Raw genomic sequence first — 12,622 nt, forward strand, 5'->3', positions numbered from 1 at the left:
TTAGTTCAAGGGCTCCATTGACTCTCTGCATACATTTATTTAAAGTAGAAAGCAACGGCAGTAGCCATGTACTGTATAGATACAAGAACCTTGATGAATCACTATTGTCCTCATGCCCTACATAAGGGGAAAAAGAGGTTCTATGGCCTTTTCATATAATTTAGCTGCAAACAACCAATGTCAGAACGATATGAAAACCAGTGCCAGCTGCATTTAAGTGTGACATTTTTGGAATGTTTTTATTAAGACAAAGTACAAGTAATAAACCACTGAGATTTAAGTGCAATATGTAACAGTCTGAACACTGGCGTAACAATACTAGAAACTTCCACACCAAAACTTTTCAGCACAATACAACAGAAACCAGTACAAGAAATCGGGATAAGGCAACAGTTTCTTCTTATCCCAGTGATTAGGGTGAAGATTATCAGTCTACATTATTACAGCTGCTAGACAAATATGGAGAAGGAAGGGGAACCCTTGACTGTAGTAGTTCTGGAATGCTTAAGCCAGTCTTCTCACATAAGAATCAGTCCTCAGAGGGTTCTTTGCATTCTTTCCCCTTTCTGATTTCTTCCACTTTTTTATCCTGTAAATAGAAAATCTGGTTAGCTCTTTTGCGCAAACTGCAGCAAATCTTTGACTCATCTTTGACTAAACTTGTGTCCAAGAGCAGAAAATAGAGTAGTTTTGCTACGAATCTATACTGCTGAGCAACTTAACAATCACGCAAATTGCAATCCTATGTATATAGGCCATTCATATTAACGATGATTTCTCTGTATGTAAGGTGATGCTGTGGTTCATATGATATAACAAATGGTAAGGTATAAGAACATTTCACAAAATCATAAAAGTTTGGCATAACTTTATAGTTTAGAGAAACACATGTATCCCATTTCCATTTTAAATCTGGAAAAATGTATACATTTGAGGGCTGATGTTTATGGCTTTACCCCACATAAAATACAGTAGAAGTGTTGAGGAAGGGAATATGCAAGGAGTGCAGGGACATCTAGCAAGTGTTTAATGGAAAGCAAAAGTAACTGACTGCTCCTGAGGCGGAGCAGGCAGTATATGATTGACAGCTAAGATCTTTAAACAGATCTTTTTGCAAATGACTTTCATTTTACAGCTTTCTATGTGTGGGTGACAGGTCCCCTTTTAAAAAAAAGTTCAGCGCCCTGAACCTCATTGAAGCCAGTAGTTTCTTACTTCCTTATAACTGAATGAACCAATCGGAGGAGAGCATGCAAAATAGCAAGATAAGGAGTGAGCATGCGCAGTAGATTTTTAAGCTCCTGCTTGCCAGTACCAAGTGTTATGCAGAGTGTCAACGTGCTGAGACATCCATGTGTAACATAGGGTCGGCAACCCTTTTCCCCTGGGGCATCTACCAACTTCTGCCTATAGATTAATGCTAACTGCACAGGTAATTTTCCCAAACTATAGAATGTTTTTTTTTTTTTTTTTAAAGATATACATTACAAATTTACTTACAATGACCTATTCTGCCCTGATAATTGCATTTATATAAGGGGAACAACCCTTTTAACTGGTAAACTAATGGCCACCTGGTCTGTATCTGGGCACAGGTGCTTCGCGATAACAATCAGAGGTTTGGAAAAGACATTTCTAAATTTATCTTAAGTATCATATTCTGGATGCCTCTTTTTTTAGATGGGGATTATCCAGTACTATAGTATTTATTTGGAAGACTTCCAGTCACTGTATTTTAAACACCTGTTTTATTCTATTTGTTAGTCTTTTTTCTAAATAAACATTTCATTCTTTAAATACAGAGGGAAAAATTAATATGTTACTTTGCATTAACCCAAATGTGATTAAGTTAGAGGTGCCTGTGTACCTTCTCTCGCAACCGTTCCAGTTTCGCGGCCATTTGAGCATCTCTATTTTCTTTAATGGTTTCCATTTTTGTAGTTAGCTTTTCTTCTGCCATTTTACTAAAGTTGTTGTTCTCTTCAATAGCCTTTTGCAGGACCTCCTTTTCATGTTCTCGCTTTTCAGCAAGCTGCTTCAATATTTCAGCTTCATGTGACTGTGAAGACAAACATCATAAACATAAGATTATATTTTATAGTAGTAGTAACACCTCATCCAAATCTAGTCTCAACTTTTACTGCAAGTGTTGAGCGTGTCGTTTTATGAAATGAAGGCCAAATCTCAACAAATTCAGCAACATGCACATAGCATTTGGCTAATTTAGCGTATACAAAACAATTCTGGGAATTTCCCCATATGCCGAATTGTGTGTAAACTCAACAGATAATGAATTTTCCTATAGCCATGATGGATTGTAACTCAATGTAACGGGGTTTGCTGTGCTAGGTTAAAGAATAGCTAAAGGTGGCCATACACAGGCCGATTTTAGCTGCAGATATTGGTCCTTTAGACCAATTCAGCAACTTATCTGACATGGGCATCTAAGGCAGGCCTCCCTGACCGACATCTGGCAGATCTGAAAAAATCAGGTTTGATTTTTCCATCAGATCAGGGACCGCTTTAGCAGTCCCTGAACCAACGGCATCTATACCTGCCGTTTTCATTCGATCTTTGGCCCTAGGGCCAAATAACCAAATCATCCAAATTTCGCCCAACCGTAGGTGGGTATATTGGGAGAAGATCCACTAGCTTGGCAATCTCGCCCAACAAGTGGATCTTATAGTGTATGGCCACCTTAAAGGTGGCCATACACGAGCAGATCCGCTCGCTTGGCGATGTCGCCAAGCGAGCGGATCTTCCCCCGATATCCCCACCTACGGGTGGGCGATATCGGGGACCATTTAGGTAAAAAAAATAATAATCCGATCGTTTGGCCCTGGGGCCAAACGATTGGATTATGTGGGCGGCAATGGGGCAGTCGGATCGGGGACCGCATCAACGAGCCGATGCGGTCCCCGATCCGACCAGATTTTCTAACCTGGCCGATCGAGATCTGGCCAATTTCAGGCCAGATATCGGTCGGCCAGGCCGCTCTGCTCTCCCCATACACGGGCCGATTAGCTGCCGAATCGGCAGCTATAGTCGGCCCGTGTATGGCCACCTTAAGAGGCTAGAGGAGTATTTGAACTAGGCAAGGGATAGGTAGATGGGAGATAGACTTATAGGAAAGCTATTGTTGATGGAAGTCATTAGGGTGCAGGGAGGGGGCAAATAGCAGACTGGATAGAGAGATTATTTGTAACAACTGTATCTCCTAAAGAGCAGCCATAAACCAAACTCTACAATAAATAATGCAAGTATCAGACAAGGCATTTTGCAAGGCAAAATAAGAGTGATGAAAAAGGTAGAGGTGTTGTATTTATGTAAAGCCAGAATTTATCTGGACTAAAGCTTACTAAGAAAAAAAAAAAAAAAAAAAAAAAAAAAAAAAAAAAGGCAATACAGCTAATGGAAGTTCGAATTCTAATGATCTAATTAATAGCTGGTTGACTCAGGAGGAAGTTCAACAGACTATAACATAAAATAATCAAAGATCCAAAGAAGCTGATGGTAGTCACCCCAGGTAGCCAGAAGAGCTTAGCTGATTGGCAAACCACTTAGGATTCTTTTAAGTCTGGTATGGTGCCAAGAGATTGGGAATTGCTACTATGGTGCAATTATTCAAACATTCTCAGTCTGAAAGCTATGTCTGTAACTGGATGGCAGTGGATGTGATCTACTTAGATTTTGCTAAAATCCACACAGGAGGTTACAGATTTAATTAGGAATAAATATTTGTATTTGAATATTATTTGTATTTAAATAGAGAAGTAAATGGAACATATTCTAAATTGACCAGTGTTCTAAGCACACTACAGTTCTTTGCTTTTTTTATTGTTCATAATTAACTTCGAGGCTGGCATTAAGTACTTTATTTTTTTCCTCTTAACTTTCATGCTTCTTTAAAGAGATTTCACTAAACTGGGGGACTGGGAAATCAGGAAAATAGTTTAATGTTGAGAAGTAAGGTTGTGCAAAAAAAAAAGCCAAATGTGCAAAGAAAAGCCAAAATGCTAGTTATACACTAATTGGTAGTGTGTTGCTGACCTCCTTTATACAGACCGATTTGAGTATTTTTGTGGATAACCAGGTTAATTCTAGACATTAGTCAGCAGCTAATAAATAAAATAGAGTGAGCATAAGTCTTGCATAAAAAGGTGAGGGCTTGCCAAGGATCACTCCTAAGGGAATATTCAGCATATAAAATTCAAAGTCAAAATATCAGTGTGATTGTGACCTTATTGTAAGCATGATAAAGGCAGTGATGGATATGACTGATAGTGTAGCGTTTTGTAGAGATTATGATCTCTGCAAAACTTGACACTATCCACTCTTTATAAATAAAGAATAGTACACTATGAAAGGAGGTATATTATTCTACCCCTCAAAACTAAGTGACACGTTGATTGTAAATGGCTCCTATCACATACTTTGCGCCTTTCTTCTGCAGCTTCTAGTTTCTTTTGAATTTCTTCCAAGGAGCATTCCTTTTTCTTGGGTGAAGCAATGGAAAGATCTGGTGCAGCATCCGAAGATGGAGGACTCAGGATTAGCTCAAATGCTTGACCAGAAGCACGCTTTTCCAGCTCTTTTACTTTAATATCTATAGAGAAGCAATAATAAGGGATTGCAGATTTTACTCTTATTGTTGCCGGTGGAAAGGCATTTCAAATGGGTTAGTTTCCCGTGGTAGCACAGATCTATCGTGGGTGACCAACTCGCTCCTTAGGACATTAGCCTTAGGATAAAAACCCATAGGGGCTGATTTACTTACCCACGAACGGGTCGAATGGAGTCCGATTGCGTTTTTTTCGTAATGATCGGTACTTTGCGATTTTTTCGTATGTTTTGCGATTTTTTTTGGATTCTTTACGAATTTTTCGGATCCAATACGATTTTTGCGTAAAAACGCGAGTTTTCCTATCCATTACGAAAGTTGCGTAAAAAGTTGCGCATTTTGCGTAGCGTTAAAACTTTCGCGTAAGTTTTAACGCTACGCAAAATGCGCAACTTTTTACGCAACTTTCGTAATGGATACGAAAAACTCGCGTTTTTACGCAAAAATCGTATTGGATCCGAAAAATTCGTACAGAATCCGAAAAAATCGCAAAACATACGAAAAAGTCGCAAAATGTTCGTTTTCAAGTCGGAACTTTTCCAATTCGGGTCGGATTCGTGGGTTAGTAAATCAGCCCCATAGAGTGAGTTAGTTGCCCGCGATAGATCTATGCAATTGTGGGCGACTAACCGCTTTGAAAAGGCTTTCCACTCAGAATACAAGTTGCCAGTGGAAAGCTCTTCGCATCGCTTTGTTTTTCCGAAAGTGATGCAAAGGGCTTTCCACTGGTGACTTCTATTCTTGTCGGTGGAAAGACTTTTCAGAGTGTTTCGTCGCCTGTGATAGAGATCTAACGCAGGCAACTAGCTCCGTGGGTTTCACTGAAATCGCGCCGCCGCGTATGCCATCCCACGGGCGATTTACATTTTCACCGGTGGGATGGAATTTCGGGGAGATTAGTCGCCCGTGAACAGGGAGATTTTTCTCGGGCGACTAATCTCCCCGTGTGCCAGAGCCCGTAAATGAAGCCAAGCGGATGTTACAAGTTGAGATAACTATGCAGAGCAACAATAAAAAAAAATGCATAACATCATTTAATAAAAATAAAATAGAATTTGATGGGGGGGAGATTCACAAAAATTTCAGTCAACCCAACAATTTTTTTTGCCATAATAATCTGTCATTATTAATACAAGTCAACTGAAATTAAATGTTAAAAAAATAAAAACCCTTAGACTTTACATTAACTTCTAAATAGATGTGATTAAACAAAACAAAAAACAAACCTTTACATGTGGCAATACAGTTTAAATGAAGGAAAATACAGGGGCAATTGTTAAGTCCAAAAAGAGTTTATGCACCTTTTCTTCATAAAGTCAACTGAATGAGGTCATATTTTACCCTGAAACAAATTTGCTTAGGTCTTATTATTTTTCCCTGGTTTTGGCACACATTTCTTAAATGGTTAGCCAATAAAACATTTTGTAGTGCTACTGCTGCAATCTCATATGCAAAGTCTTTTTATACATCTTCCAGGGAACATAAACTATCAACTGGTGGAAGAGATTACAAAAATGTTTTTATGCTACTGTTCTTCCCTGATAAGATTTTGGCACTGCTCTTTCCTAATAAGAGTTTTTTTTTTTTTGACGTTTCAATTAGAATGGCTAGTTTACAAGAACACCCTTACAGGAAATAAAAATAGATAACTGCCAGTGTAAATTAATCTTCCGGACAAATAACCACCCCCACAATGGAGTATGAAGACCAAATAATGAAAACATATCATACCAGCGTCACACATGTTGCTGTTGCCACAAGCTGGGGACAGTAAGAAGAAGCTGAAAAAAAAGTTACAAACAGGTTGAATTTAATTTTGACGCTACAATAATAATTTTCAAACTAGCATGCAGCATTGTGAAAGTAAAGCATTACAGATTTCTCTTTAAAGCATATTACATAGGCCTGCATCTACAAAAGTGCAGTTAAGTAAAATTGGAATTAAGAAAGATTACATGAAGAATGGCTAAAATTAAAACACCATAGTTACATAACGTACTCCAGTTTCCCGAATGCAGCATTTATTGTGCACTTTGGTGTTAAATTGTAGTTCTTTGTACCACTTGTATGGAGTACCATATGCAAGTATATTTTAAAGAATAAAGTCTTACTGGGCCCATTAATATGATGCCTACTTAAAATGCATGAAGCTGTTGATATTAAGGATCATGTTACAACTCTCCTGCAGGAGTTTATCATTTCTTAATATCCTCTAATTTGCTGCATATACATTTACTCAAGCTCCACTGTAAAACAAATAGAGGGGGACGCCATGCCATAACTATATCACTGCAGGAGACAAACTGCTGATGCAGAAAATGTCACATGTGGCAATAGCCTAAGGAATACAAGGAAAGAATGGCAGGGAGCAGGTCACAAAATTACTGGCTATAGCCGATTGAAGGTGGGCTGATATAGGCTAAAAGTCTGATAAGTCTCAGAAGCAAGTTACTTATTTTACTGACCACCTTAAAGGGGTTGTTCACCTTTAAAGACCAATACTGTGCCAAATAATTGTACTCATCTAAGTATAGAAGGAAGGTGCTTTAAAAAGTAGTGTTTCAGTTTTTTTTTTTTTTTTAACATTTCTGCAAAAAGCCTCACCCATCTGTTTCACTTCCCACTGCCTCCATTCCCAGGCTGTGCAGGGGGGTTGGCGGCACTTTGCACACTGCACTGTAGGTCAGGAACCAATCTGCAGCTAGGCTGACCTGATTGGGAACTGTAGCCTGTCTTTGCCTGTGTGACTGCAGGGCTGTAAATGGCTATAGCCCTCCTACTGTGCTACTGGCAGGAATGGTAAAGACACACCCACCCCTCATTTGAAGCACGGACAGGGACTTGAGAGGATCTATAGGGAGCTTCAATAAAAGGGGCCATTTTTACAGATACAGTATTGCAGTAATAATTTTAGACCAAAATGAAACCAGATCCATTTATTACTCATAATTGCCTACAAGATTTAAGGTTTTTTGTGTAACCCTATTTCTCCTTTAAATTAAGGAGATAATCTGCAGTTGGTCTTCATTTTTATTTGTGGTTTTCAAATTTAGTTTTTGTTCAGCAACTCTTCAGTTAGAAATTTCAGCAGCTTTCCAGTTATAGGGTTTGAATTACCCTAGCAACCAGGCAGTGGTCTGAATATGACTAGGAAAGGGCCTGAACAAAAAGTAAAAGTAACAATAAAATTGTAGCTTTACAGAGCAATAGTATTTTTTGGCTGCTGGAGTCAGTAGTACCCCAAGCAAGTGAAAAGTTGCCAAGAACTTGCTATTCAACATGCCAAAAGTTAACGTAAAGGTGAACTATCCCTTTAAGCTGGCCATACACAGATTGATTAAAGATTCCAATTTGGCCCCTTCAAACCCAGTCAGCGACATCTTTGCCTGTGTATGGGCCCTGTCCTACAGATATCTGGAGATTTGAAAATCCTGAGGTAGATTGATAAAGTCATCTCCCAATGGGCCTGCATAGGCCTTCATTATGATCCAATATGAAAAGGTTTCCAGTGCAGTGTCAACACTTCAATCCCTCATCAACAATTAGGTTAATAAGCAGTAACTCTTAAAAAGCAAAAATGTAGATCATGCCACCAGTGGGAGGAAAGATTGGTCACTGCCCTCACAGAGCCATAATTGCATTATTTATTTATTTATACTGAACAGTGGAAAACTGGCTTTTCTGCAACAATCTACTGTAATTCCTATGGGCTAAAACTCAATTAACATGTTGCCACGTTACTGCAGTTACTACTTGACTGGCAGTGTTTTACCTACCACTCCTGAAACCGACTCCCTGGTTACCTTTACTAATAAAAGCATTGTTGAGATGGTAATTTTAGAGGGTGCAGGTTATGGAATAACTAAATAAAACATACAAAACCTTTGTAATATGCATGAGGAAAGTTTTCTTAAAAGGACCAATGCACTATGAAATGTACAATCCTGTTAATTTCTAAACAGCATGAAGCTTTAGCATCTCAGCTAATACTAGTTTGGTTGCGAAATAAGTGCAACCCTGTAATTCATGAACTATAATGTATTTTAAGCATTTTCATGAAAACTTTTTCCTTATTAGTATGTGCTGTTGTATAATCCCATATTGCAACTGTGATTTTAATTATTAAACCAATTAAATATTAATATTTACAAATATCTATATGCTAATTTCTAACATTTTCTAAAAGGTTACTTATTAGGACATAAATATATGATATATATATATATATGATGGTTACGTATTGTATAATTCTCCTTTGAAAGGGGGTCTCAATGCAAAAATGTAATTGATGTAAAATTACTCAGGGTGATGCTCTGAGGAATCTTATAATTTACATAATACATTTTTGTTTTTAGCAGCTACTGAGATTCAAGCAGTTTTATACTGCTATGCATGCTTTAGCTTAACTGCTCATTTTGAAGGCTAGCATCCCTAAGGACTCCTCAGGGTGACAACAAATGTCTAAAGTTACACTTCTGTTTAGAAATGTAGTGCTGTAGCAGGGAGGCAAAATATGAGAACTGTCATAGATCATTTCATATTGTTGTAAGTAGAACTGTTGTATCAGTTTCGTTGAAATGTGGAGTGCTGTGTTTTCAGGTTAGAATTACAAAACATTGTCACGTGCGCTAATCACTATTGCAACCAATATATCAAATTAGTACTTTATAATGGCAAAAAAATAAATAACATAATAAGACACGAAGGCTATTTATTGTGCTCATTTTTGGCAAAGGTGTTTTTAGGAGCATACTGCCCCTTTAACTGGGGAATACCAGCTGTGTATCAGAGTGGGACAAAGACACATTTTCTGCATAACAAACATTAAAGGGTAGGGTTTTCTCCAAATTGTCACCACAATCTTGTCAGGAAAATGTTCCAGGCAGTCAGAAAAGTGAACATTGAGGCTAGCAGGGTCATTCAACCCCTCTCTTCACCTCCTTGTTTAAGTAATAGATTCTGGGACTTGAAGTCCCTTGTTTTCCCATGTTGGGTAGTGCATATTCTTTGTAAAGCAGAAGGATTTGAAGCCTCAAAATCGCTTTGACAAGGAATAAGGCGACTGAGTAGCAAAATGATTCTGCAAACCTAAGAGAGAATGGTATGAAGCAAGTTAAAGGCAGACAATCATGGTTAAAGGAGTATCTAAAAACAAAGAAAAAAGGATAGTTGAATTGGCCTATAAATATTTTGACAGAGATGCACAAACTTGGTTGCTTTAATTCAGCCTGGAAACGGATACATGTGGAAGTAATATCTTTTTGCAGTCTATGGTTAAAAAAAAAAATGAATGTTTGGTAGAAGTGTTCACGTGAGTATAAAATTTTGTTTGCTTTCATCACATGCACCTAACCACTGCTCCCTTCACAATGGGGTGAACAGCTTTCAACTTTATCTGCCCGGCACCCCTTTACCCCTATTTTTGTATATCCCTTCCAAGGGAAATGACACCAATAGCACTCCCAAGAACTTTCACCAGAGTAATTTGTAGTGTCATGGGTGATGGACAAAATGCTTGAATCCAACCCACTACTGACCTGAATGGAAGCACAGTCGGTGGGTGGACTTGCTGCTGAGGCAGTTGGTGAATGGAAAATCTACATTTAACAAGCATGTAATGGCAGATTCTGTTAATGCCTTTAAGAGGGGCCTAGATGAGTTCTTGAACAATCAGAATATCCAAGGCTATTGTGATACTAATATCTACAGTGGTTGTATTTATAGTTTATGTATGTGAGTGTATAGATTGGTAGGTGTGGGTTAGGTGTGCTGGGTTTACTTGGATGGGTTGAACTTGATGGACACTGGTCTTTTTTCAACCCTATGTAACTATGTAACAGTTAAGTGAAAGGGGATGGTGTGTGGGACTAACTTTTGTTTGATGAATGAAGGATTATCAACACATTTACTACAGCGCCACACAACATTGTGCTGTCAATAGTACCATCACCCTAGTGTCCACATCTGGCATGTCTCCACTCACCTACCTATATGATGTCTGAAAGGAAATATTTTGATCATGGTGATTCTGGGTGCATTCACTTAAATCAGAACTTTTCTTTATCACTGCTAAAAGGGATATTCAGCCACCCCTGCCGTCCAATAGAAAACAGCAGTGTAGCAGAATATTTTTGGAGAGTGGTTTATCTCTGATCCGTGTGTGCCAACCAGGGGGCGTTAGATTAAATAACATGGAAGCAGTGACCAGGGTGCCTTAGGCTCCAAAGTTATTCTGCGAGGGATTGATTAAACGCAAAAACAGCACCATACAATCTCTCTCTTCTAAATCACTGGGGAGCCCAGAATGGATCCAATCAAATCTGTACTCATTGCGAACACCTGAGTGACCGAGATATAGAAGGAGCGGCTACATGCGAGACAAATGGACGCGCCCACCTGTCAAACCCAGAGATAGCAGTGACACAAAGAAGCGCGCCGCATCCCCAGACACAGCCCCTCCCGCGCTCATTACTAGCTGGCGCAGGAAGGAAACTGCTCGCACACATTAAATACGCGGGAGATGAAAATTTAAATATTTTAACCGCTATCACAGAACTTACATTAAAGCCAAATAGGAGGAGATTCAGGATAACGGGACCAAAGCAAAATCATAACCAGCTTGATGCTCCAAGCAGCCAATGGAATGGTAATGGGAGGGGCCAGCCGGACCTTAGCCAGTAGATAAAGCGCACAGAAGTCAGACAGACGAATAGAAGGCGAGGCGGGGCCAGACACTCACCTGAACAAAGCAGGGTGCGCGCCTATTATATCCATGACGGCAGGGTGTGATACATGCTATAGCTAAACGCGCTCTATTCAGCAGCATTCTGCAAACGCCTAACTTCACAATCTATATACACCTATAAACATAAATAATGCACACTTCCCTCCGGCGCGAGTTATTGCATATAAAATGTGAACAATTAATTAGTCGAAGTGGCACGAATAAAACACAATACAAATAGAATAGAAACCTTATCATACACACACTGTTGCTGCGTATCCCGGGCTAGCGCACAATGTCTCTTGCAACTATCGAGCATTATCATTCAGGATATAAGGGGTGGGGTTGCTGAGAATTACATTACCAGTTTTAAAACTGCGCGCTGGAGCGCTCTCTGGTATTACTGTCTTAGAGCCCATGTGTTTTCAGCCTCGCTAATACTAAGAAGCACGCATGTAGCGTTACAACAAAAAGATGAAAGAATAAGCCCACGTTTAAATTGCTGCTGGAGTCAGGCCGTCGCAACTTATACAGCAGGCTTCTCTCTATTGCTGCCGTACAGTGACTCTCCACATGCACCCCCGCTAGCTCTCACTGAACCCAAGAGAAGGCTACTACCCACCACGCTCTTACCTGTAAATCGCTCACAGACTACAATGCGCGCCCTCAGAACCAACGAACAAAAACACCATCCGCGCCCACGTGACCCACTGTTGCGCAATTGATTGGCAGAACCAGCGGCACAGGGGGCACCTGCTGCCGCCCCGCCTCCTTCCTAACCGCTGCGCGGGATCCCGGGGCTGAGGATGGGGCTGGTCCTGGCAGCGAGCAGGTTTCAGTTAGTGCGCTTATGTCTAAATGACATGCTGCTGGGTGACTGGTTTTCGTGTCATAACTAAAACATAAGAGAATACTAGAGACACTGCCAATTAAATAACACCCCCCACTTATAATACACTGATAATACTATTTCATTTTACAACTAGGCAAAGCTGACATACTATAGTCTGGAGAGCTAACTAGGTAGGATAGGGTGGTTTGTAGTGCGTGAGCCACGCTGATCGTTTCTCCCGCGTAGTGCGCTTGGTAAATAGGAATTTAAAATTGTACGCAAATATTTGTGGTTACAGCTGCAGTCTGAATTGGCTGCACACCCACTTTATGTAGAAAAGGTTGTGCATGTCAAAAAAAGGGTGCGCTCGTTTTTCTTTAAGGACATGGGCTAGGCCAGCAAGTCTCCTTCCTTTTCTGTAATGGTTCTGTGTTCCGGGGATTAT

The 12,622-nt window shown here is 39.7% G+C and overlaps 1 protein-coding gene across 6 annotated transcripts; it reads right to left on the reverse strand.

Annotated features, from left to right (window-relative positions):
- Nucleotides 1-212: 212 nt before the first annotated feature.
- On the reverse strand, nucleotides 213-12,365 carry stmn1 (stathmin 1). Of its 6 annotated transcripts, none has more exons than XM_031895894.1 (5): nucleotides 12,347-12,365; nucleotides 6,353-6,402; nucleotides 4,434-4,606; nucleotides 1,868-2,059; nucleotides 213-589 (listed from the first exon to the last, which is right to left on the reverse strand). In XM_031895894.1, the coding sequence occupies exons 2-5, from the start codon at nucleotides 6,363-6,365 to the stop codon at nucleotides 530-532; spliced, it is 438 nt and encodes a 145-aa protein (XP_031751754.1). In that variant the 5' UTR covers nucleotides 6,366-6,402; nucleotides 12,347-12,365; the 3' UTR covers nucleotides 213-529.
- Nucleotides 12,366-12,622: the final 257 nt, after the last annotated feature.

Source organism: Xenopus tropicalis, chromosome 2 (assembly GCF_000004195.4).
Source record: "Xenopus tropicalis strain Nigerian chromosome 2, UCB_Xtro_10.0, whole genome shotgun sequence".
Taxonomy (NCBI): Eukaryota; Metazoa; Chordata; class Amphibia; order Anura; family Pipidae; genus Xenopus; species Xenopus tropicalis.

Excerpts from the sequence above, each read along its gene's own strand:
- stmn1 (XM_031895894.1), bottom strand. Across the intron at positions 2,060-4,433 it reads CTGCAGAAGAAAGGCGCAAA|TCACATGAAGCTGAAATATT; the intron begins GTATGTGATAGG and ends TTGTCTTCACAG. Across the intron at positions 590-1,867 it reads TGGAACGGTTGCGAGAGAAG|GATAAAAAAGTGGAAGAAAT; the intron begins GTACACAGGCAC and ends TTCTATTTACAG.